This window comes from Macaca mulatta, chromosome 19, assembly GCF_049350105.2.
Source record: "Macaca mulatta isolate MMU2019108-1 chromosome 19, T2T-MMU8v2.0, whole genome shotgun sequence".
In the NCBI taxonomy this organism is placed as follows: Eukaryota; Metazoa; Chordata; class Mammalia; order Primates; family Cercopithecidae; genus Macaca; species Macaca mulatta.
Window position 1 is genome coordinate 20,859,642 of NC_133424.1, and position 25,640 is coordinate 20,885,281.

Below are 25,640 nucleotides of genomic sequence, written 5' to 3' on the forward strand. Positions count from 1 at the left end.
TTTTTTTGGAGACAGAGTCTCGCTCTGTTGCCCAGGCTGGAGTGCAGTGGCCAGATCTCAGCTCACTGCAAGCTCCACCTCCCGGGTTCACACCATTCTTAAAAGGAATCTTTTTATGTTGAGTTAGATGTGAGTAGGAATTAATGGGTTTTCCATATTCCTTCTATTTGTACAGTTTTTCTCAAGGATACTAGCTTTTCTGTGAAATAAGGTTTAAGAACTGATTAAAAGTTTTGCCACATTCTTCACACTTGTAGTTTTGCCAGTATGAATTATCTTACCTACAATCAAGTGTGGCAACCATATAAAGGCTTTGACACATTTTATATATTTCTAGGGTTTCACACTAGTATAATCATTGTTACGTATAGAGAAGTTGGAGGTGCTGGTAAAAGCACTGTCATATTTTTTAGCTGTGTAGATTTCCTCTTCAGTATGAATTATCACCATGTCTCTTAAGAATTGAGAACTTGTGGCTGGGCATCATGACTCACGCCGGTAATCCCAGTACTTCAGGAGGCCAAGGCAGGTGCATCTCCTGAGGACAGGAGTTCGAGACCAGCCTGGCAAACATGGCGAAATCACATCTCCACTAAAAATACAAAAGTGAGCTGGGCATGTTGGAGGACACCTGTAATCCCAGTTACTCAGGAAGCTGAGGCAGGAGAATGGCTTAAATCCAGGAGGCAGAGGTTGCAGTGAGCCGAGATCATAGCATTGTACTCCAGCATGGGTGATGAGCATAAAACTTCATCTCAAAAAAAAAAAAAAAAAATTGAAAACTTGTTATAGGCTTTGCCACATTCCTCAAACTTGTAGGATTTTTGTCCAGTATGAATTATGTGTAAGAAGGGTTCAGAACTTCCTAAAAGCTTTGTCACATTCTTTGTATTTATAGGGTTTATGTTTCATATAAATTCTCATATTTAGTACAAGTTGATAGCTGACTAAAGGCTTTCCCACATTCATCAAACTCACAGGGTTTCTCTCCAGTATGAATTATCATATGTCTAGGAAGGGCAGAGGTGTCCTTAAAGGCTTTGTCGCATTTTCTTATTTATTGGCTTTCTCTTCCGCATGAATTATCTCATGTCTACTAAGCTGTGAGGATGAAATAAAGGCTTTGCCACATTTATCACGCTTTACAGTTTCCCTCCAATATGAATTTTCTTATGTGTAAAAAGGACAGTGGGTTAAAAGCTTTGCCACATTCTTCACATTTATAGTTTCTCTCCAGTATGAATTACCTTATGTGTAGTAAGGGTAGAGGAGCACTTAAAGCCTTTGCCACATTCTTCACATTTGTAGGGTTTCTCTCCAGTATGAATTCTCTTATGTCTAGTAAGGATAAAGGAGCGCTTAAAAGCCTTACCACATCGTTCACATTTGTAGGGTTTCTCTCCAGTATGAATTCTCTTATGTGCAGTAAGGTGTGAGGACGAGTTGAAGGCTTTGCCACATTCTTCACATTTATAGGGTTTCTCTCCAGTATGAATTCTCCTATGTGTAGTAAGGATAGAGAAGCACTTAAAGGCCTTGCCACATTCTTCACATTTGAAGGGTTGCTCTCCAGTATGAATTATCTTATGTGTAGTAAGGCAAGAGGAGTACTTAAAGGCTTCGCCACATTCTTCACATTTGTAGGGTTTTTCTCCAGTATGAATTCTCTTATGTGTAGTAAGGTGTGAGGACCAGTTGAAGGCTTTGCCACATTCTTCACATTTGTAGGGTTTCTCTCCAGTATGAATTATCTTATGTGTAGTAAGGGATGAGAAGTACTTAAAGGCTTTGCCACATTCTTCACAATTGTAGGGTTTCTCTCCAGTATGAATTCTTTTATGTGTAGTAAGGACAGAGGAGTGCTTAAAGGCCTTGCCACATTCTTCACATTTGTAGGGTTTCTCTCCACTATGAATTATCTTATGTGTAGTAAGGATAGAGGAGCGCTTAAAGGCCTTGCCACATTCTTCACATTTGTAGGGTTTCTCTTCAGTATGAATTATCTTATGTGTAGTAAGGTTAGAGGAGCGCTTAAAGGCCTTTCCACATTCTTCACATTTGTAGGGTTTCTCTCCACTATGAATTATCTTATGTGCAGTAAGGTATGAAAACCGGCTAAAGGCTTTGCCACAGTCTTCACATTTGTACCGTCTCTCTCCAGTATGAATTATCTTATGTGTAGTAAGGTGTGAGGACCAGTTGAAGGCTTTGCCACATTCTTCACATTTGTAGGGTTTCTCTCCAGTATGAATTTTCTTATGTGTAGTAAGGGTTGAGGACTCGTTAAAAGCTTTGCCACATTCTATACATTTGAAAGGTTTTTTTCCAGTATGTCTTATCTTATGTCTGTTTGAATCTGAAAATTTACGAATGACTTTCACATATTTATCACACTGAAATATTTTCCTTTGGGTAGTTGTCAAATATTGGTTAAGTTCATTATAACCTCTTTTGTGCACCTTACACTCATCCACACTTTCACAGCCTTTTTTAAACTGTAAATTGTCATGTCCACATTTTTCATATCTTCTCAGTATCCCTTTATGGAAATAATCTTTTATGTTCTGCTCTGGCCAAAGGTCTTGGGTAAAATGAGAACACAAAACTGAAAGAAACAATAAAAACACATTACTTCGATTGCTAGACTCAGATAAATATAATTTACAAATCTAACCTATAAAGTTATACAAACTACCTAAGCAAGATGACACAGCAAAATATCGCGAGCTGTAATTTCTTCCTGGACACGTAAATGTAACAAAAACATACTGCCCAAAATACATCTGTAAAAAATTTATAAGTCAGTTAAGTGTATGAAGGGCCCCAGGCGAGCACAATGCAAAGAGTCACATAGAAGATAAAGAAAAGCCTGTTACTTATACCCAACACAGCTCTTCCTGCTCTCCAGTATAACATTATGCCTTTAAAAGTAAATTCCCCATCAGATGCAGTGGCTCATGGCCGTAATCCCAGCACTTTGGGAGGCTGACACGGGTGGATCATGAAAAATTCGCCCCCATGACCCAAACATGTTCCACCAGGTCCCACATCCAACACTGAGAATTTCTATTGCAGCATGAGGTTTGGATAACATGGACATCCAAACCATATTATAGACCAACTAGGCTTCACAGAAACACACAAAACTCTCCAGTCAAAACCAAGATAATACACCATATTCCTATTTGCATCTGGTGTATTCTGTTAGGACACATACCAAGTTTTGTTAAATTAAAAATACTGACTGTGTGCCATGGCTCTTGGCTATAATCCTAACACTTTGGGAGATTGATTGGGGCCAAAAGTTTGAGACCAGCCTGGGCAACATAGTGAGATCCTAACACTACAAACAAGCAATTAGCCAGACATGGTAGTGCATATCTACAGTCCTAGCTACTCAAAATATTGAGGTGAAGGGGATCACTTGAGCCCCGGAGGCTGAGGCTACAGTGAGCCACAATTCTGCCACTGCACTGCAGCCTGGGTGACAGTAAGCTTTGTCTCAAAACAACAACAACCAATTATTTTAAAAACACTACATACACTGTGTTTTCTAACAAAAACTGAATGAAACTAGGAATTAAAAGCAAAAGTCAAACTGGAAATTTCAAAACTACGTGAAAATGAAACACACTCTACAACATATTCTTGCTCAGGGGGCAAACATTTCATTTTTCAAAGATGTCAATACAACCTACAGTTAAAACCTACAGTAACATGGCCAGGCGTGGTGACTAATGCCTGTAATCCCAGCACTTTGGGAGGCTGGGGTGGTGGATCACGAGGTCAGGAGATTGAGACCATCTGGCTAACACGGTGAAACCCCATCTTTACTAAAAATACAAAAAATTAGCCGGGCATGGTGGTGAGTGCCTGTAGTCCCAGCTACTTGGGAGGCTGAGGCAGGAGAATGGCATGAACCTAGGAGGCAGAGCTTGCAGTGAGCCAAGATTGCGTCACTGCACTCCAGCCTGGGTGACAGAGTGAGACTCTGACTCAAAAAAAAAAAAAAACCTACAGTAACATAAACGATGTAACACTGACACAAAGATAAACAGATGAAAGAACAGAATAGAGAGCTCAGAAATGAACCCTTCTGTTCATTTGATCTTTGATCTTTGTGATCAGAAGATCTTTGTGATCAGAAGATCATCTGATCTTCCACAAAGTTGCCATGCATACAAAATAGAAAGAAATAATCTCTTTTAAAAATGTTGAAAACTGAATATCAACACTGATAAAATAAAGTTGTTTATTTCCTTGAATGATACAATAATATATTTTATTTTTTTTTTTTTGAGACAGAGTCTTGCTCTGTCACCCAGGCTGGAATGCAGTGGGGCAATCTCAGCTCACTGCAAGCTCCACCTCCCGGGATCACGCCATTCTCCTGCCTCACCCTCCCGAGTAGCTGGGACTACAGGTGCCCACCACCATGCCCAGTTAATTTTTTGTATTTTTTGTAGAGACGGGGTTTCACCGTGTTAGCCAGGATGGTCTCGATCTCCTGACCTCATGACCCCCTGCCTCAGCCTCCCAAAGTGCTGAGATTACAGGCATGAGCCACCATACCCGGCCAATTACATATTTTAAATAAAATGCTTAAACATAAAAATACACAAATGGGAAAAAGCATTTGAAAGAACATACAAAATTACTAATTTGTAGAGAAATTTTTTAAAAAACACCATGACAAAATCAACTTACACCCATTAGGTGCAATGAAAATAAAACCGATGTTGATTGCTGGTGGAAAACAAAGACACAGCCATTATTTTAAAATGTTATAAATGTTCCTCATGTATAAATCTATATCCAAAATGTGTAACACAGGCCATATGCAATGTCTCAAGCCTGTAATCCTAGCAGTTTGGGAGGCTGAGGTGGGCAGATAACCTGAAGTCAGGTGAGACCAGCCTGGCCAACATGGTGAAATACCATTTCTACTAAAAATAAAAGATTAGCTTGGCGATGTGACATGCACCTGTAATCCCAGCTACTTGGGAGGCTGAGGTAGGAGAATCACTTGAACCCAGAAGGCAGAGGTTGCAGTGAGCCGAGATCGCACTACTGTACTTTAGCCTGGGCAACAGAGTGAGACTCCATCTCAAAAAAAGGAAAACAACAAAAAAACAAAATATGCAACACAAGACCTGGAAGATATAATTGAAAATCCATGTTTATTGTACCAGTATTCACAAAAGCAATCCAGATGTCTCTTGATTTATAAATAAAAATGTAACATATACATATGATGAAGTATTATTCCACCTTAGAAAAAACAATATTCTCAATTTTAAGATGAACTTTGAGAATATTATGTCACCTGAATTAATCCGGTGACAGAATTATGGATACTGTATGATTCCATGTATATGAGATATCTTAAGTAGTCAAAACCATAAAATCAGAAAGTAGAAGGTATGTCTATTAAGGCCTGGAAAGAGGGTAAAATGAGCAGTTGGTACTTAATGGTCAATGACTTTCAGTTTTACAAGGTGTAAAGTTTCTAGAAGTCTTTTGCATACAATGTGAACATATTTAACATGCCTGAAATGAACAGCTGTTTTTTTGAGACAGGGTCTCACTCTGTCACCGAAGCTGGAGTGTAGTGGTACAATTTTGACTTCCCCTCAATCTCCCAAGTAGCTGGGACCACAGCTGCACACCACTATACCTAGCTATTAATTTTTTTTTTTTTTTATAGAGAGGGGTCACCATATGTTGCCCTGGCTGATCTCAAACTGTTGGGCTCCAGGGATCCTCCAGTCTTGGCCTCCCAAAATCCTGGGATTACAAATAAGAGCCTCCACCTAGCCTGGCCCTGAAATGCACACTTCAATAGATTTAAGATGGTAAATTTTATGTTATGTGTTTTTAAGACAATTTTTTAAAAGAAAAACTGAAAAAAAAACCAAAACAGAATTATATATCTTTTTGAAAATTACTTTCAAATCGTAGAAGTGCTTCTCTCACAAAAGCAAATATATAGTCATCATTAAACACATGGTGAAAATAAGACTATCTTGATGACTAGTCACTTAGACAAGATAAAACTACCATCAAAAATCAGCTAAGAAAGAATATAGGATAAGCCATAACTAAAATTGGGGTCATATTTATAGATAAATACACATACATATGTAATCTGATTGTGATAGACATGCATAACTTATATCTTAAATTGACTTAAAATGTACAAAAAGAATTGCAAATTGTCTAAAATTGTAATACATAAGTAAACCCAAAACACCCAATAAACTAATGTTAAGAAACCTACACTGAGGCCAGGTGCAGTAGATCACATCTGTAATCCCAGCACTTTGGGAGACCAAAGCATGCAAATCCCGAGGTCAGCAGTTCCAGACCAGATTGGCCAATATGGTGAAACCTTATCTTTGCTAAAAATACAAAAATTAGCTGAGCGTGGTGGCACATGCCTGTAGTCCCAGCGTCTCAGGAGGTCAAGGCAGAAGAATCACTTGAACCCCAGAGGGGTTCAAAACTTCAAAACAACAATAAGAGAAATGTTTACTCGTAAAATCTTGTATGCAACATTGATGTATAATTTAAAAAAATTGTCAGGCCGGGCGCAGTGGCTCACGACTGTTATCTCAACACTTTGGGAGGCCAAGATGAGCAGATCACCTGAGGTCAGGAGTTCAAGACCAGCCTGGCCAATGTGGTGAAGCCCCATGTCTACTAGAAATACAAAAATTAGCTGGGGATGGTGACACATGTCTGTAATCCCAGCTACCTGGGAGACTGAGGTATGAGAATAGTTTGAACCCAGGAAGTGGAGTTCGCAGTGAGCTAAGATCACACCACTGCACTCCAGCCTGGGTAACAGAGCGTGACTCCACCTCAAAAAAAAAAAAAAATTTTTTTCTAGATAATTGCAATATTTAACTATTAGTATGTACTCACTAAATGCAAATATTCTGAATCATTGGCATGCACTGTGTGGCAGTAAAATTTCAGAGAATATACAGTATAATTATGAATAGAAGATTCTGGCCGGGCGCGGTGGCTCAAGCCTGTAATCCCAGCACTTTGGGAGGCCGAGACGGGCGGATCACGAGGTCAGGAGATCGAGACCATCCTGGCTAACACGGTGAAACCCCGTCTCTACTAAAAAATACAAAAAACTAGCCGGGCGAGGTGGCGGGCGCCTGTAGTCCCAGCTACTCGGGAGGCTGAGGCAGGAGAATGGTCTAAACCCGGGAGGCGGAGCTTGCAGTGAGTTGAGATCCGGCCACTGCACCCCAGCCTGGGCGACAGAGCAAGACTCTGTCTCAAAAAAAAAAAAAAAAAAAGAAGATTCTAATGAGAAAATAAATTAGCATTTAAAAGAAACTAGTTACTTTTAATGTTTTCAATATATGGTATTCTTACACAAATTGAAACTGCTGTAATCCAACTTTAGAAACAAAGAGTAGCTTACATTGTTAAATAAAAAAATATATATTTTCCAGAATAGTGTTAGACCCTCTGATATGTACAACAAGTATTAGGAAATAAACTATTTTATTATGGAGATATAGGCTGAAAAAAGTAGATGAACATCCTATAATTCCTTTTTGCCTGCAGAAAACTTAAATTTATGAATAACTATTTTAGTAACTATGGGTGCCTACTAATTATACAATTTACTTCAGGCATACCATGCAAATTCTAGCATATTGCCTTAAATATCTGAATCTAAAATTACAAACAAATCTGAAAGAGAAAATAGAAAGTAAAAACTTATAGGGAGAGTGACATCAGTGAGATGAAAAGATTAAAAGTGCCATATTTTCATATTCCCTTACGGCAAAACAATGTCAGCCATCTCTGACAAAAATACTTTTATGAGAGAACCAGGATTATGACTCACACCTGTAATGACAGCTCCATGGTACATTAAGGTTGGAGAACTGCTTCAGGTCAGGATTTTGAGACCAGCCTGGGTCTCAAAGACCAGATCAAAGATGTAGCAAGACGCCATCTCCAAAATAAGTGCCGCTAAGGGAGATTTGAGAGCCAGGGAGGGAGTTGTGAAACGCTGTTAAAGCTTAAGATTGAGAAGTGTTCTATTCAGAAGGCAGGCTCTCATTCAGGTGGGAAACTACAGGACCCTTGTTCTTGGCTACAGACCAGAATAGGGTTCACCCAACTTAGTCCCACTGAGAATTCTGAACTTACTCTATAACCACCCCAAACTCCCAGCCACAGTCTGGCAGAGGTCCTTCCATTCCAGAGACCTAGAAGAAGACATCCATTTACAGTAATGTAGGCAGGCCTGCAGACCTTGGCCTTTACTGGGGTTCCTGAAGTGGTTCCTGACTCAGTTTCAGTTACTTGAGCCACAGTTTATGGTCAGTTCTGCCTACAAAGAAACCCACGCAACTGGGCTAGAAGGCGTGCCTCATGCCTGTAATTCCAGTACTTTCAGAGGCCAAGGCCGGCAGATCATCTGAGGTCAGGAGTTTGAGACCAGCCTTGCCAACATGGTGAAACCCGGTCTCTACCAAAAAAATACAAAAAATTAGCTGGGTGTTGTGGCGAGTACCAGTAATCCCAGCTACACAGCAGGCTGAGGCAGGAGAACCGCTTGAACCTGGGAGGCAAAGGTTGCAGTGAGCCGAAATCATGCCATTGGACTTTAGCCTGGGCAACAAGAGTGAAACCCAACCCCATCTTGGGGGAGAAAAAAAAAAAGAAAGAAAAGAAAAGAAAAGAATCCATTGCAATTGAAGAAAAATAAGTAAAAGTTGCTGTTTGTGGATCATACCTCTTATATTTAAAAAACCATAAACAGTACATTAAAACCTATCTAAACTAACAAATACACTGAATAAATTAGCAAAATATAAAATTAACACACAAGTGTATGTATGGTTTCATATGCTTAAAACAAACTATCTGATAAAATAGAGGAAGAAAAAATCTTATTTAATATAGCATTAAATAATAAATTTCTGAGAAAAAAATTAACCAAGGTAAGAAAATGTTTACAACAAAAAAAGAAAAAATGAGAAGGTCCAAATACATTTTAAAATATTTTATGTCTAGAGATTGAAAGAATAAATCTTATTAAAGTGTCATATTATCCAAAGTGATCTATAGATTTTATAAACGTCCTGTCAAAATTGCAGTGGTTTTTTTTTTACAGTAATGGAAAACACAATTCTAAAATTTACATCAAACTAAAATAAACTCTGAATAGCCAAAACAATCTTGAAAAAAAAGAACAAAGCAGAAGAATATCATCTTATAATTTCAAACTATATTTTAAAACTATGTAGTAATAAAAATAGAAAGGACTAAGCAGGAAAAAAAAAATTTTTTTTCAACAGAAATGACTACTTTCACACATTTCAGACCTGATGCAAAAAGAGAAATAATTCTCAAAATCATGCAGATATGTATATGTCCCCAAAACAATGAAAAAGCAGTCAGATTGTGCAGTTTTTTACATGCCATGAAGAGGACTTTGGCTCTCACTGTGAACCTGAAGGGAGCTCACTGAAAGAAAAGTAGAATTTTTACAGAATTTAAAAGCATAAGCAGAAGATGCCCCTTTATAAGAGCAAAATTTTAAAAAAGAATCAAAAAAAAAAAAAAAAAAACAAAAAAAAAACAAAAAGAAAAAACCCCAGCTGACCAGGAACTATTTCCTTTGGAACACAGCTTCCCAAATCACACTTTAAGGACTGGCCTTCTCTTTGACCTGGGGACCTCTTATCTGTGTCTGTTGTATTCATTTTCACTTACACCTACCTGAGGGGTTGGCTACCATCTCATGTTTCTTCATAGTCAAAGGTTTTTCTCCTTGCTCCAGACAGGTGATGAGGTCTGGCTTAGAGACCACAATACCTGTTTTATTAAAAACAAATAACATGAATCTTGCTCATATTCTCCACTTGCAAGCTAGTAATGTGCTCAGCAAAGACAATGTAATAAAATATTCTAGTAAATTAATACCAAAATACAAATTATAACAGAAATTTCTAAATATTTAGAAAATACTTTCAATTTGCCGGGTGCAGTGGCTCACGCCTGTAATCCCAGCACTTTGGGAGGCCGAGGCGGGTGAATCACGAGGTCAGGAGTTCGAGACCAGCCTGGCCAGCATGGTGAAACCCCATCTCTACTAAAACTACAAAAATTAGCTGAGCATGGTGATGTGCATCTGTAGTCCCAGATATTCGGGAGGCTGAGGCAGAACTGCTTGAACTTGGGAGGTGGATGTTGCAGTAACCTGAGATCACACCACTGCACTCCAGCCTGGGTGACAGAGCAAGACTCTGTCTCAAAAAAAAAAAAACAAAAAAAAAACAAAAAGAAAGAAAGAAAATAACTTTCAATTTGTAGGTTTCTTAATTGTCCTGCCTGGCACTACTGAATCAAAAATTGGTGGTGGTAATTAGGTTTTCAGGTGGAAGCTACAATATTTTATGCCACTAAATTTCTGGAATTACCACCAATTTGGAGTGAAGATTACAGCTCACCTCAGAAATAGGGAAAGGTTGGATTAAGATGAAACATCTTGAAGAAATTTTTTTTCTTTTTTTTCTTTTTTTTTTTTTTTTTTTTTTTTTTTTTTTTTTTGAGACGGAGTCTCGCTCTGCCGCCCAGGCTGGAGTGCAGTGGCCGGATCTCAGCTCACTGCAAGCTCCGCCTCCCGGGTTCAAGCCATTCTCCTGCCTCAGCCGCCCAAGTAGCTGGGACTACAGGCGCCCGCCACCTCGACCGGCTAGTTTTTTGTATTTTTTAGTAGAGACGGGGTTTCACTGTGTTAGCCAGGATGGTCTCGATCTCCTGACCTCGTGATCCGCCCGTCTCGGCCTCCCAAAGTGCTGGGATTACAGGCTTGAGCCACCGCGCCCGGCCTTCTTTTTTTTCCTCAAGACGAAATCTTGCTCTGTTGCCCAGGCTGGAGTGCAATGGCATGATTTCAACTCACTGCAACCTCTGCCTTCTGGGTTCAAGCTATTCTCCTGCCTCACCCTCCTGAGTAGCTGGGATTATAGCCACGTGCCACCATGCCTGGCTAATTTCTTCTACTTTGAGTAGAGATGGGGTTTCACCATGTTGGCCAGGCTGATCTTGAACTCCTGGCCTCAGGTAATCACCTCACCTCAGCCTCCCAAAGTGCTGGGATTACAGGCAAGAGGCACCGAAGAGTTTCTCTTTTCTAAATGACCGAATTCTGAAGATTTTCTTGAAAAAGTGGATCTGAAACTCTTCTATAAAAGAATAAATTACTAAAAAAATTCTACAAAAAAGAGAAATAAAACCTTTTGTGTATATTATGAATAATGTATTAAAGTTTTTCTCACCAAGGAAGACCAGGTTTCTGTAGTTCTCTAACATCACATTCCTATATAAATTCCGCTGTGCAGTGTCCAGGCAATGCCACTCCTCCAGAGAGAATTCTATGGCCACGTCTCTAAACTGCAATGGCCCCTGAAACACACACACATACGTTTTTACCAAGTGGTCATGCGTGGAATTTTTAATTTGACTTAAGGTGAAATGAGAGAGTAAACACAAATGGTTCTGACTTATAGGACTAAAATTATCCAATAAAATAACTTTCAAAACAGAAATATTATCTAATGTATTCTCTGAGAAAAAGAACAGCATGAGATCCACAACATCAGTTCATATATTTTTCTAGATAGTAAAGTGTAAAATTAAGGAACACAAACATGTACATTTTTGAGTGCTGTGTTTACACCATACGGAATGAGTTGTGAATATTCAGATGAAAAAGATGCCGGGCGCGGTGGCTCAAGCCTGTAATCCCAGCACTTTGGGAGGCCGAGACGGGCGGATCACGAGGTCAGGAGATCGAGACCATCCTGAACACGGTGAAACCCCGTCTCTACTAAAAAATACAAAAAAACTAGTCGGGCGAGGTGGCGGGCGCCTGTAGTCCCAGCTACTCGGGAGGCTGAGGCAGGAGAATGGCGTAAACCCGGGAGGCGGAGCTTGCAGTGAGCTGAGATCCGGCCACTGCACTCCAGCCTGGGCGACAGAGCCAGACTCCATCTCAAAAAAAAAAAAAAAAAAAAAAGAAAAAGATATGTTGAGTTAGAAGGCACCTTTCAAATTTAAATATATACAATACGTTGAAGACCTTATTGTGCAGGGGTTTTTTCCCAGAAGATCTGGAATGAAGTCTGATTTTTCGAATTTCTAACAAGCTCACCAATAATGTCAATGTTTTTGGCCCAAGAAGGATATTTTGTCAAACATCCAGTCAGTGGAATAGCCTGTGTTTTTCTCAGTTTTTCTGGCCTGTAAACAAAGATAAGAGCCTGCATTTTCCAAAGAAAAATATATAGACAAAATTAAGAAGAAAGGACAACTGCCAGATTAAATGTGATGGTTTACTCACATGAGCTGCATAAAGATACTTAATAATAAAGAGAAAAATAATCAGCTATATAGTGAAAACAATCTGTCAGAGCCATTTAAGCAAGTGGATCATTAACCATTAACTGCACTAGGAGAAATTTTTATGATGTGCTAATGCACATAGAAGAACACAGCATCACTGTTGAAATATTCGTCTTTCAAAAAAGTAAATAAAATCTGATTTAATCATAAAGAATCATCAGTTTTACGCAAACCTCAAAAGACAGATAACTCCTATGTTTGGACACATCTATTTATTGTACCAAGCATATGATGCATAATTCAATTATTTATCCAGTTGCTTGTCTAGACTAAAAGTTTCTGGATTGTAGGAACCAAGACTGCTTAATAGTTTTTTTTTAATGGTCCTATAAAATGGGAGCAACTAGTTTATCCATTTGGGTCTCCAGATCTTTTCCTTCTTTATCATCCAAGTACCAGAAAACTGGAGAAACTCTCATCTGGGTACCAACCAACGAGGGGATGAACAAACACAGGATGACTCATTTCTCTTACACTGAGACAGAAGGAGAATTAGCCACTCTTGTCAGCCTAACACAATTCTGCTCTGAACATCCTCAAATGCCTCAAAGACACCTACGTGATTTTGAGGGAATTTCCAGTGACCCTGGGCTGATGGCCCAATGATAAGCCAGGCTGGAGAGACTCAAGCTGAAGACCAATGCGACAGAATAGAGAGCCCAGAAATAATGGCACCCTCCTGCAACCATCAGATTTTTGACAAAGCTGACAAGAGAAATGTGGGAAGAATTATCTCTTTAATAAATGGTGCTGGAATAACTACCTAGCACTATGTAGAAGACAGAAACTAGGTCCCTTCATTACAGCATATACAAAAATCAACTCAAGATAAATTAAACACTTAAATGTAAAATTATAAGAAACACTGCATGACAACCTAGGAAATACCATTCTAGACATAGAAACTGGCAAAGACTTCATGATGAAGCTACCAAAAGCAACTGCAACAAAAGCAAAAATTGACAAATGGGACCTATTTAAACTAAAGAGCTTCACAGCAAATAAACTATCAACAGAGTAAACAGACAACCTACAGAAGAAAGAAAATATTTGCAAACTTTGCCTCTGACAAACGTCTCATATCCAGAATTTATTAGAAACTTAAACAAATTTAAAAGAAAAAAACAACCAACCTCATTAAAAAGTAGGCAAAAAAGATGAACAGATGCTTTTCAAAAGAAGACATACATGTGGCTAACAAGCATATGAAAAAAATGCTCATCTGTAATGATTAGAGAAATTAAAAGAAAAACCATAATGAGATACCACCTCACACCAGTCAGAATGGCTATTTTTAAAAAGTCAAAAAATAACAGATGCTGGCAAGGTTGCAGAGAAAACGGAATGTTTATACTCGGCTGGTGGGAGTGTAAATTAGTTCAACAACTGTAAAAAGCAGTGTGGTGATTCCTCACAGAACTAAAAACAGAATTATCATTTGACCCAGGAATCTCATAATTGGGTATATAGCCAAAGAAATATAAATTATTATATTATAAAGACACATCCACATGCATGTTCAGTGCAGCACTATTCACAATAGCAAAGACATGGACAGGCCCTAAATGCCTATCAGTGGTAGACTGGATAAAGAAAATATGGTATGGTCAGATGCGGTGGCTCATGCCTGTAATCCCGGCGCTTTGGGAGGCCGAGGCAGGCGGACTGCCTGAGCTTTGAAGTTTCAGACCAGTCTGAGAAAACAATGCAAAATCCTGTCTCCACGGAAAATACAAAAAGAAAAATTGGCAAGGTGTGGTAATGCCCATGTGTAGCCCCAAGAAGAGGATGAGGCAGGAGAGAATTGCTTGAGCCTGGGAGGTTGAGGCTAAAGTAAGCCAATATCATGCGATGGCACTCTAGCCTGGGCAATAAGGGAGACCATGTCTTCAAAAATAAAATAAATACAAAATATGGTACATAAATATCATGGAATACTTTGTGGCCACTAAAAAATAAAATAATGTTGTTTTCTATAACATCAATGAAGCTGGAGACCATTATTCTTAGAAAACAAATGCAGAGGCTTGGTGCAGTGGCTCAAGCCTGTAATCCCAGCACTTTGGGAGTCAAATGTCGGTTGATCACTTGAAGTCAGCAGTTTGAGACCAGCCTTCCCAACATGGAGAAACCCTGTCTCCACTAACAATACAGAATTAGCTGGGCGTGGTGGCACGCACCTGTAATCCCAGCTACTCAGGAGGCTGAGGCAGGACAATCATGTGAAACTGGGAGATATAGGTTGCAGTGAGCCTGGATCACACCACTGCACTCCAGCCTGGGCAACAAGAGTGAAACTGTCTTCAACAAAAAAAAAAAAAAAAAGAAAGAAAGAAAAAGAAAATAATGCAGAAACAGAAAACCAAATGCATGTTATTATTTATAAGTAACAGCTACATAATAAGAACATATGAACACAAAGAGAACAACAGATGCTGTGGCCTAGTTGAGGGTAGAGGGTGGAAGACTAGGAGGATCAGAAAACATACCTGTTTTGTGCTATGCTTAATACCTCAGTGACAAAATAAGCTGTGCACAAAACCCCCATGTACCAAAACAAACCCAAGGGTACCCCGAAACAAAAATAAAAACTAAAAGAAAAAATTAAATCCCTGGGTGGGAGAGAGTGCAATGTGGGTGAGAGGACTGATTTTTGCTACAGACAGTAGTCCCAATGCAGCTGTACTCTGATTTATTACTGAGTGCATGCAAACGTATGAGATTATGAACAGCTGGTCCAAAATGCTAGGTTGGTGGAGAAAACAGGTTGCTGCTGCAGATTCAGTAGCTGGGGGTGGGGATATGTCAGGAGACTTGTAGAGACTTGTGGGTTCTTAGCAAGAAACACTAGGATCAAAAACGCCATGGTGAACTTCCTGAGGGTGGTGCTTACGCCTCAGTGGAGTGTGGCCATGTCAATGTCTAGTGTGTGTGTGTTTGTGAGTGGGTGAGAATCCTGTGGTGGCAGCTGTGGGAAAATGGGGTCTGTCATCAGAGCTCCTTTCTTCTAAGTTTTCAGTCCTCTGTCACCCTGGGAGAATACCTGGAATCACAGAACAATGGGCAGTGTGACAGCCTGTGTAGTGGACAACAGAGCTCCCATTCCCAAACACCTAGAGTTTTATTCCAGGCCAGGCCTCTGTGATATCTTTTTTCTGGCACCAAATTTGTAGAGTTTGCTGAACATCAAACAATTCTCCAACACCAACTCATTGTCTAACACTTGAATTCTGACACCACCCAGCGTCAACACAGACCCTGATTCAGGGCTCGGTCCCGCAACACTGTCCTCACTGCAGATGCCAATCACAAACCCCATGGGCTTATCTACGCTTCTGAGCTACTGTTTAAAAACTGGGGAGTCCCATAACCTCCCTGAAGTTCGATAATTTGGTAGAGCTACTCACAGAGCTCAGCAAAACACTGTAGTTAGGTTTACCAGTTTCATATGTGAGATGCAGCCCAGGAAAAGCCAAATGGAAGAAAAGCATAGAACAAAGAAAAGAGATGGGGAAAGATGAAACACATAGATAATCCTGGAAAGTATTTGTGATTAATAAAATTCTCCATCCTTTGTGTGCTCCAGGAACAGTTTATGGAAAGAAACACTCTTCCCATTATGACTTAGATGGTGCTCTCTTTTCTTACTTATCACACAGCCAGACACACACACTGCACATTTTCTCCTTTTTCTCATTAAAAAAATCAGCTGAATTTGTCTTCCATGCTCAAAATAAAATATTTCTTCACTTTGTCACCCAGACTGAAGTGCAGTTTTGCGATCTCGGCTAACCACAACCTTTACCTCCCAGGTTCAAGCGAATCTCCTCCTGCCTTAGTCTTATGGGAAGCTGGGATTACACGCATGCACCACCATACCTGAATCTTTTATTTTTATTTTTATTTATTTATTTATTTATTGGTCTCGAATTCCCGACCTCAGGTGATCTGCCCGCCTCAGCCTCCCAATAATTTTTGTATTTTAGTAGAGACAGGATTTCACCATGTTGGCCAGGCTGGTCTCAAACACCTGACCTCAGGTCCACCTGCCTCAGCCTCCCAAAGTGCTGGGATTACAGGTGTGAGCCACCACACTTAGCCTAAAATAAAATAATCCTTAGTCAAACTTTTCTTAAGCTTATCTCCCTCCTTCGGGCTCCTGAACTTTGTGCTACCCTCAGTCTGAGTCAACATACAACCCCATTTTACGTCCCTCCTAAGAATACGCTGATTTCAGGGTAAGACATTTTCTGATCTAAAATCTGACTTTTTCACTCTCCATTTGCCATTCCCTTCACACCTCCTTTCTAATCTTGTTTGCTCCTCCCTAAAAAAGAAAGCCCTTTTCTGCCGACATCTTTGCAAGCCATAAAGATCTTATACTTAGTCGGTACTTTCTGCTGTTGCAATAATTTTTTGGAATTCATTTTTTTTACATAAATCTAATGTTTTTTATTTTACAAAGTGTAGAAAGTGCCGCAAAACATAAAAACTTCATCATCAGTAAGACCCTCTCAGTTTCCTTTCATCTTAATCTCAACTGCAACTGCCTGTGGATCCCCAGCTTTCTAGGGCTCTGTAGCTTCTCTCAGGATAAAGGCTCCTTACATGGCTGGGATGAGCAGGCTGGGAAATCTGCAGGGGAGGCTCCTCAGAAAAAAACTGAGTCTTTAATAACATCCTGTTGCAGGCTTAATATTAGCCTTAGCTTGGAGTTTTTAGGTTCAAGCTTTAATTTCCATATCAGTTATTCACTTGGTTTTTGAAACTAAGTGTTTGAAAAATCCAGGGAAATTACTCAAACAGTTTACATAAGAGAAGGAAATTTTAAGGTGCTTACTTTTTTTTTTTTTAAAGACAGAGTCTTCCTCTGTCGCCAGGCTGGAGTGCAGTGGCAGGATCTCAGCTCACTGCGAACTCCACCTTCCGGGTTCAAGCGATTCTCTCACTCCTGCCTCTCGAGAAGCTGGGATTATAGACATTTGTCATCACACCCAACTAATTTTTGCATTTTTAGTAGACATGGGGTTTCCCCATTTGGGCCAGGCTGATCTTCAAGTCCTGACCTCAAGTGATCCGCCTGCCTCGGCCTCCCAAAGAGCTGGGATTACAGGCGTGAACGATCGCACCCGGCCCCATAATTTTTTAATAGCAGAAAACAGAGACTGTGAACCCCACGGACCAAAGCTCTTCCCTCCCCAGCTCTTCCCTGACCCGCACCCCGAGTCAGGATTCTCCCTTGACGACCCTCCGGTGGTCCCTGCACATTCTGGGAGAGATGGGGCGCTGCGGGTGCAGAGCAGCCCACAGAGCGCTCCAGGCCAGAGCACGGTCACTGCGCAGGGAAGAGACAGGACGCCCGTGGGCCCGGCTGTCAGCGTAGCCGCCATCTTATGGTTGAACGGGACTGAGGCCGAGCTGGGCAAGGAGAACTTGGGGCGCAGATTGTGGAGCTGACTGCCCGGAGGCCTGAGTCCCGCCACAGCTACTTCTCACCGGTTCCAACCAGCGCGTCCCCCTCTCTCGGGATGTCGGACCGGCACTCTCACCATTTCTAAGCTTCCAGGGGGTCCCGGCGTCTTAGCTGTGAATCTCCCAATACCTGCAGGACACAGGGCCACAGAGGCTGGGCCTCTAGGAGCAGAAGACACACAGCAGTGAAGAAGACACCCGGACTTCCGGCTGCAGCGAGAGACAAAGGCCCCGCCAAACCCGGAAGCCTTACGGTTCACTCTGGCTGCGTGCCTGATTGGACGGTTTCCAGCCCAGCGTCCCTGATTGGATAATGCTTAAGGCCTCGCCCCCTCAGGCCCTGAGTGACATAAGGTGTGATCAGACGCTGGGCTGAGTGAACACAGAGCGACAGCCTAAGCAGCAGCCTTTTCAAACAGGGCTTCCTCCCTGAGCTGAGCCACGCCCACTCTAGAGCGTGGGAAAATTTTATCTTTTTTTTAATCTCTCTCTTGTTGAATGTGTTCAAAAGGTGACCGGAAGTAATTTGCTGTCATATTAATAATACATAAAATTTTTGTTCAACAGAAAATCAACTTTTACTTTGGTAATAGTATATTATCTATTAAAGCTAATTTTAATAAAACCTTATAAATAAATCAAATTTGTCATTTTTGACCACTCCAGATTTACGTATTTTGTAATATCTTGTAATTTTTTATTTATATTTTAATTTTATCCACATTCTTTTTATTTTTTCAATTTGAAACAACCTTTAAGTAATTTCAAACTGCTGTAGGAGATAGAAATCATTTAGGGGCAGGCACGGATGGCTCACGCTGGTAATCCCAACACTTTGGGAGGCCAAGGTGAGTGGATCACTTGAGGTCAGGAGTTCAAGACTAGCCTAGCCAACATGGTGAAACCCCGTCTATACTAATAATATAAAAAGTTACCCATTTGTTGTGGTGCACATCTGTAGTCCCAGCTACTCCGGAGGCCAAGTCAGGAGAATCGCTTGAAGCCAGGAGGCGGAGGTTGTGTAACAGCCCAAGGGGTTCACCTTGCCCTTTGCCTAGACACAGCCGATTCATCAAGACAGGGGGATTTGTGGAGGACGGATGAATCTGTGCACAGACAGGTGTCTGACTCTGGAGTCGTGGCTGTTGCTTCCCTCTCTGGTGGTGAATCCTCCATAGCCTGGTAAGGATAAATATATATCTTTTCCCGTCTACTCTTCTTATTGCAATTTGCTTATTATATCAATCTGCTTATATTTATTTTCTTACTATGTCATTTGCTTATTATGTTATTAGTCTATAATGTCTGCATTGCCATTTACGTGGGATAAAGGTTGTTTACCCTTAAAGGTATTGTGTGTGTGTCTTTTCTTCTCCCCTCAACATTGCCAGCAGAGAACATTTTTGGCGTCACAAATAGGATTTGGAAACAAAAGTGTGCCCCTTTTTGACCAGAAGGACAGGGCTGGAGGCTCAGGGATTTCCCATATCCCGGGATGGGAACTCCCCCAGTTCTCCCTCTTGTTGAGTAAATGGTCCAGGGGAACTGGTCTTTGTGAGAATTGGGAATCTAAATTAGTGCAATTTAAACCTTTGACTGTGCGTGAAGTGCTGCAGGGGATTCTGGTCAGCAAGGGAGATGCTGAGGGGACATCCCAAAGTGGATGGTGTTTGCTTGCTGCTTATAAATTAATTTATCGAGATAGGGTCTGGTTGCTACAAGAGAAATGTAAGCTGAAAAAGGAAAATGCTAATCTGACTTCCAGACTGGCCCTGGCCCAATGCCAGTCAATGTCTTGACTGATCAAGCTCAAAGCTATCAGCCTATTGCTGAAAAAAGCAGCTGTCCAGAGGGCCTGGTCAGGGTAAAACTGAAGAACTAGCCAACCGGGGCTTGAAGCGGGTAAAAACCCAGCTCCTATCTCAAAAATGGGAAATTAACCCTAGTAAAATTCAAGGACCTGCACAAAGTATAAAATCCCTTGGTGTTTTATGGAATGCAAAGAAATAGTCCATTTTACCAAAAGCTAGAGCTAAAATACTAGAATTTGCAAACCCCACCACTAAGAAGGAGGCCCAGAAATGTACTGTCTTGTTTGGATTCTGGAGACATCATATTCCCCACTTAGGTAACATTTTACAACCTCTGCATGCAGTCGCTAGAAAACGCTATGACTTTCACTGGGGAGAGAAAGACAGCATGGCATTGGAACAAGCTAAACAAACAGTGCAACTGGCCCTGGATCTATGGCCCATACGGGATGGGCCAGTAGAACTCCAAGTAACTGTCCTAGATCAACATGCTAATTGGAGCTTTGGGCAGAAACAAGATGGGAAGAGGGTACTTTTCGGGTTTTGGACTCAGAAACTGCCAGAGGCCGGAAAAGCTTATAACCCTTTCAAGAAGCAATTGTTAGCTTGCTATTGGGCTTTGCTCGAAATGGAACACCTTTGCTTCAACCATGATGTTTTTATGAGGCCTGAAATTGCTATTATGACCTGAGACATGAGTTCCCCCAAAACCCACCAGATAGGCCACACTCAAGAAAGTAGCACCGTAAAACAGAAATGGTACATACAAAACCAGGCTAAGCCAAAACCAAAGGGAGTATTACTTTTACATGAGGATGGACAAAACTTGACAGCACAGGAAACACTGAATAAGTCCTGCAGATACAGAGGGAAACACCACCCCGTGTTGCCCGTCAAATGGGGCAAATCCTTTGAAGAACTAAGCCCAGAGGATCAGAAATATGCTTGGTTTCCTGATGGATCCACCAAATACATTGGTGGGACCCGATGCTGGAAGGCTGTGGCTTATAATCCTCTTAAAAACATAAGCGTTTCTGATGAAGGAAGGGGTGGGAGCAGCCAGTTAGCTGAACTAGTAGCCATCCTCTGAGCTATTCAGGAGGAGACCAGAGGGATTTGTCACTTGTATACCAACTCTTGATCAGTAGCAAATGGTCTTACCACCTGGGTGCCCCACTGGCAACGAAATAAATGGCTAATTGGGAATAAAGAGGTTTGGCGAGAACAATACTGGTAAGGTATCTGAATCCTGGTGCACACTACCATTATCACTGTGTTCCATGTTTGGTTTTGTTGTTGTTGTTGTTTTTTTCTAGCCCTGAGATTGCAGTGCAATCTCAGCTCACTGCAACCTCTGCCTCCCACGTTCATGAGATTCTCCTGCCTCACTCTACCAAGTAGCTGGGATTACAGGCATGGGCCGCCATGCCCAGCTCATTTTTTTTTTAAGACTCAGTCTCACTCTGTTGCTAGGCTGGAGTACAGTGGCGCGATTCGGGCTCACCACAACGTCCACGTCCCAGGTTCAAGTGATTCTCCTGACTCAGCCTCGCGAGTAGCTGGGACTACGGGTTCGCACTGCCATGCCCAGCTCATTTTTGTATTTTTTGTGGAGACAGGGTTTCATCATGTTGGCCAGGATGATCTCGATCTCTTGACCTTGTGATCCACCCAGCTCAGCCTCCCAAAGTGCTGGGATTACAGGCATGAGCCACTGCACCCGACCCTGTTTTCCATGTTGATGCTCAGGCATCTCTGCTTTTTCTTGACAGACTATTTAATCAGCAGGAAGATCAACAGGTCAAAATTTCCACCCTAACTGCAAACTTGAATGCAGGTAAATGGATTGCAACATGTTCAAGCCTTGCAATGAGAGGCATTCTAGTGTATGGTGGTATAATTGATAGCGATTACCAGGGAGAGTTAAAGGTCATTTTACACAATACCACTCCAGATTCTTTTGCTATAAAACCACAGATGCTGGTTGCTCAATTGTTAGTGGTACCTTGTCCACAATCAACCCCTGAGGAAATCTCTGCCCAACAGAGTCTACATGCAGAACTGGGGGTTTCAGCTCCCCTCGTTGCAGGTAGCTTAAATCCTGGAGTCAAAATATGGGTACAGTATCCATCAGATCCCGATCCTAAGGCTGGTGACCTTGTAGCTATGAAAACAGAAAATGAAGGCACAGTACCATTTCCTAAAGATGAAAAACAATATCATGTTCCCCTCCATTTTTGTTATTACAGGGAATAACCTATCTACTAGTGGTCAGCACCTGTGTCTTTGTGTCTGAGGCCAAGAATAAATTCATCACCTGGGTAGCCACTGCTGCAACAGAAGCCAACCGCAATCACTGTTGGCTGTAAGTTGAGTTGCCAGAGGCCGCCAAAAATGGGCAAACTTGGAGAATCATCCCTGACAGTATTTCTGAATTGCTCTGTTGTTACCAATGGGGCCATAACAACAACACTTGCAATCCAACCTGGACTTCCTTTGACCACACTAAGGAATCTATCTTTGCCAAGTCAGACAAAAGGTGAACTGCACCCTCACCTTGTATTGAAAGCCTTGGTATCCTGCCCAATAGTCCTGGAACCGTATATTTTGGAAACCTAATGTGCTGGTGGCCAGATTCCATACAGCCCCTGCTTTGTCTGGAGGTAGTAAATGACTCCTCTAATGTTTCTCTGTGGTTTCTCCAGTCAATTGTCAACACACACTCCAAATCAACAATATCGCGCCCAGTGAACCACAATCCCTTTTCCTATTTTAATAAGAAATTAGGGCCGGGCGCGGTGGCTCAAGCCTGTAATCCCAGCACTTTGGGAGGCCGAGATGGGCGGATCACAAGGTCAGGAGATTGAGACCATCCTGGCTAACACGGTGAAACCCCGTCTCTACTCAAAAAAAAAAGAAAATACAAAAAACTAGCCAGGCGATGTGGTGGGCGCCTGTAGTCCCAGCTACTTGGGAGGCTGAGGCAGGAGAATGGCATAAACCCCGGAGGCGGAGCTTGCAGTGAGCTGAGATCCGGCCATTGCACTCCAGCCTGGGCAACAGCCTGGGCAACAGAGCCAGACTCCGTCTCAAAAAAAAAAAAAAAAAAGAAATTAGTACACTATGATTATGGTAGCTCCACTGCTGTCCCCAGGGGGGCCCTCTGGGTATGCAGATCCTATGGGTGGTGATACCTGCTGCCGCTTTTGATGGGGAGATGTACTTGGGCGTGGCCATTAATTTCATTCACTATCCGCGATAATATTCCCCTCCCCAGTAATCTAGATGCTTACAAACATGGCTGGTTACAGATGCGCTGGCCTCCCTGGTGGTGGTACCCTATCACAGTATTCTCCCCTGCTGTCTGTACAATCCTGCTTCAGCAACAGATTAAAACATTTACCTTACATGTAGAAAAAGCTCTTAATGATAGTACTGGCCTTATGTTGTTATCAGATGAATTTGCTCAGCTGCGTACTGTTGTGTTGCAAAATCAAATGGCATTAGAGATGCTTACCAGAGCCTGTGGAGGGGTTTGGGCCTTGCTGCATACTGAATGTGGTGTGTATATACCTGGCAAGTCTTACAATATTACTCTGCTTGCAAAGCCATGTTGGGTTTAATTTTTATTAATTGTGCTTTTAATTCTCCTGTGCTTACCCTGTGTCTGTAATCTATATCAACTATGTGTTCCCTGTATATCTGTGAGGGTATTTTAATACAATTGAGTATCCAACTGAGGCCAAATGTAGTGGAAAAGTTAAATATTAAATTTGAACTCAATTGAACATGGACACAAACAATGGTCACCAAGTCTCGGAACAGGTTGTATGAGTCCCTTTAGGCGTTCATCCAGCGTTGTCTCAGAGAAATTTCTATTTCAAACTGTTTCTATACGTTAGTTATTTAAAAACAATAGCCAAGCACAAAAACAAGTTAACCTTTTTACAGGTGTGAGCCACCATGCCGGGCCTTGGATGGGGTTTTTGTGGGTGCTTTTTTGTTTTGGATGCTGTTGTTTCTTTCTGTTTGTTTTTCTTTCAGTGGTCAGGTCCCTCTTCTGTAGGGTTGCTGCAGTTTGCTGGGGGTTCACTTCAGGCCCTATTCATCTGGTTCACTCCCGTGCCTGGAGATGTCACTCAAGAAAGTTGGAAAACAGCAGAGTGTCTGCTCCCTCCTCTGTGATCTCTGCCCTCAAGAGGCACCAACCTGATGCCAGTAGGATTGCTCCTGTATAGGGTGTCTGACAAGCCCTGTTGAAGGGTCGCCAGGGGATAGCACAGGGAGCAGAACCCATTTAATGAAGCACTTTGACTGTTCCTTGGTGGAGGAGGGTGTTTTGCTGAGGAGAAACCCACTCATCTGGGTTGCCCAAATTCCTCAGAACTAGCAGGAGGAAAGGCTAAGTCTGCTGGTCCACAGGGACTGCAGCCACCCCTCCCCCTAGAGGCTCAGGCCCAGAGACATCAGAGTTCTGTCCCTGAGCCCCTGGCTGGAGTTGTTGGAGTTCCTGCAGGGAGGCCCTGCCCAGTGATGAGGGACGGGTCAGGCCTGAAGAGACATTCTGGCCACAGTCTGCCACAGCTAGTGTGTTGGGCTGTGGGGGACACCTCTTGAGACGAAGCTATCCAGTTTCCCTGGATCTAGCAGGGGAAAAGTACAGCCAGGAGCTATGGAGATGGCTGCTGCCCTTTCCCCACCCAGGGAGCTGAGCCTGTTAGGCCGTTTCGAGTCCCAGTGCTGGTTGCTGTCCCTCCCCCAAGAAGCTCAAACAGCTAAGACAGCAGCCAGCTGCAACTGTGGTACTGGTCGCCCCTCCAGTGGGAACTCCGCAGGCTTAAGCAGATTCTAGCTCATAGGCTGTTGATAATCTGCTCAACTCCAGGGTTGTGTCAGGCATAATAAGTCCCTCTTCAAAGGGTAACTTCCTTGTTCTTTGTTCTCAAAATCAACTTCCTTGTACCTTCTGCTCCTAGCTACCTGCTCTGTAAACATCTCTTCTCCCCGTCGCAATCTGTAACCCACATCTCTTCCTTATTTGGAAGAAGCCCTCCTCACTCCTAGTTATCTGCTCTATAAACAACCTTCCTGCCAGTCTCGATTTAAAACAGCCATTGAGTTACCTTAGATTGTGCCATCTGACTCCGGCCAATGGGAGCAGGACACAGAAGCAGGGACTGTGTTAGGGATAAAAACCCCTTCCCTCCCTTGTATGCTGTGCTCTCACAACAGCCAGAGACATGACTGGCACCCTTCTGCAGAAGTAAATTTGCCTTGCTGAGAAATTCCTTGTTTCATTGCTCTTTTTCTTTGCGACTCTCAGCTCTTATTTCCAACAGTTGGGACCTTAGGCTCCAGTGGCGTGGGTTCATGAGTGGAATCTTCTAATCCATGGGTTGCAAGTTTCATGGAAAAAGCACAGTTTCCCAGGATGGATAGCATGCTCACTCATGGCCTCCTTTGGCTGGGTGGGGGGGGGGGCTCCCCAGGCCCATGTGGGTGTCAGGTGGGCTGCGTACCACACTGCTCTTCCTTCCTCTCCATGGGTCACGCCAGCCACCTAGTCAGTTCTGATGAGAGAACCTAGATACCTCAGGTTGTGGTGCAGGATTGACACACTATTATGGTTCTTTTTTATGGGATGCTGCTTCTAGTCAGCCGTCTTCGCCCTGCCCCCACCAATTTTTCTTTGAAAGTCTAATATAATTCAGCTGTGAATCCACCTAGTTCTGAACTTTTTTTTTTTTTGGTTGGCAATTTTTAAAAATTATTATTTCAATCTCACTTCTTGTTATTAGTCTGTTCAGAGTTGTTGTTTTTTAATCCAGGAGGGTTGTACATTTGCAGGAATTTATTCATCTCCTTTAGGTTTTCTAATTTGTGCACATAAAGGTGTTCACAGTCACC

General features: G+C 42.0%; 2 protein-coding genes across 4 annotated transcripts in view; one reads left to right on the top strand and one right to left on the bottom strand.

The window, feature by feature from the left end:
- Positions 1 to 18,146, bottom strand: part of ZNF682 (zinc finger protein 682) — a 240,482-nt gene extending 222,336 nt beyond the window's left edge. The window contains exons 1-4 of one of the 3 annotated variants that reach the window (XM_077978605.1): positions 18,000 to 18,146; positions 11,325 to 11,451; positions 9,763 to 9,858; positions 1,248 to 2,605 (exon numbers count right to left, since the gene is read on the bottom strand). In XM_077978605.1, the coding sequence (XP_077834731.1) occupies positions 1,248 to 2,605; positions 9,763 to 9,858; positions 11,325 to 11,451; positions 18,000 to 18,002 (1,584 nt within the window). In that variant the 5' untranslated portion in view covers positions 18,003 to 18,146. Of the gene's footprint in view, positions 1 to 1,048; positions 2,606 to 9,762; positions 9,859 to 11,324; positions 11,452 to 17,999 lie in introns of those variants that run through there. The other 2 variants (XM_077978606.1, XM_077978608.1) reach the window with 2 other exon arrangements.
- Positions 1 to 25,640, top strand: part of LOC100429350 (uncharacterized) — a 278,342-nt gene that overhangs the window by 133,667 nt on the left and 119,035 nt on the right.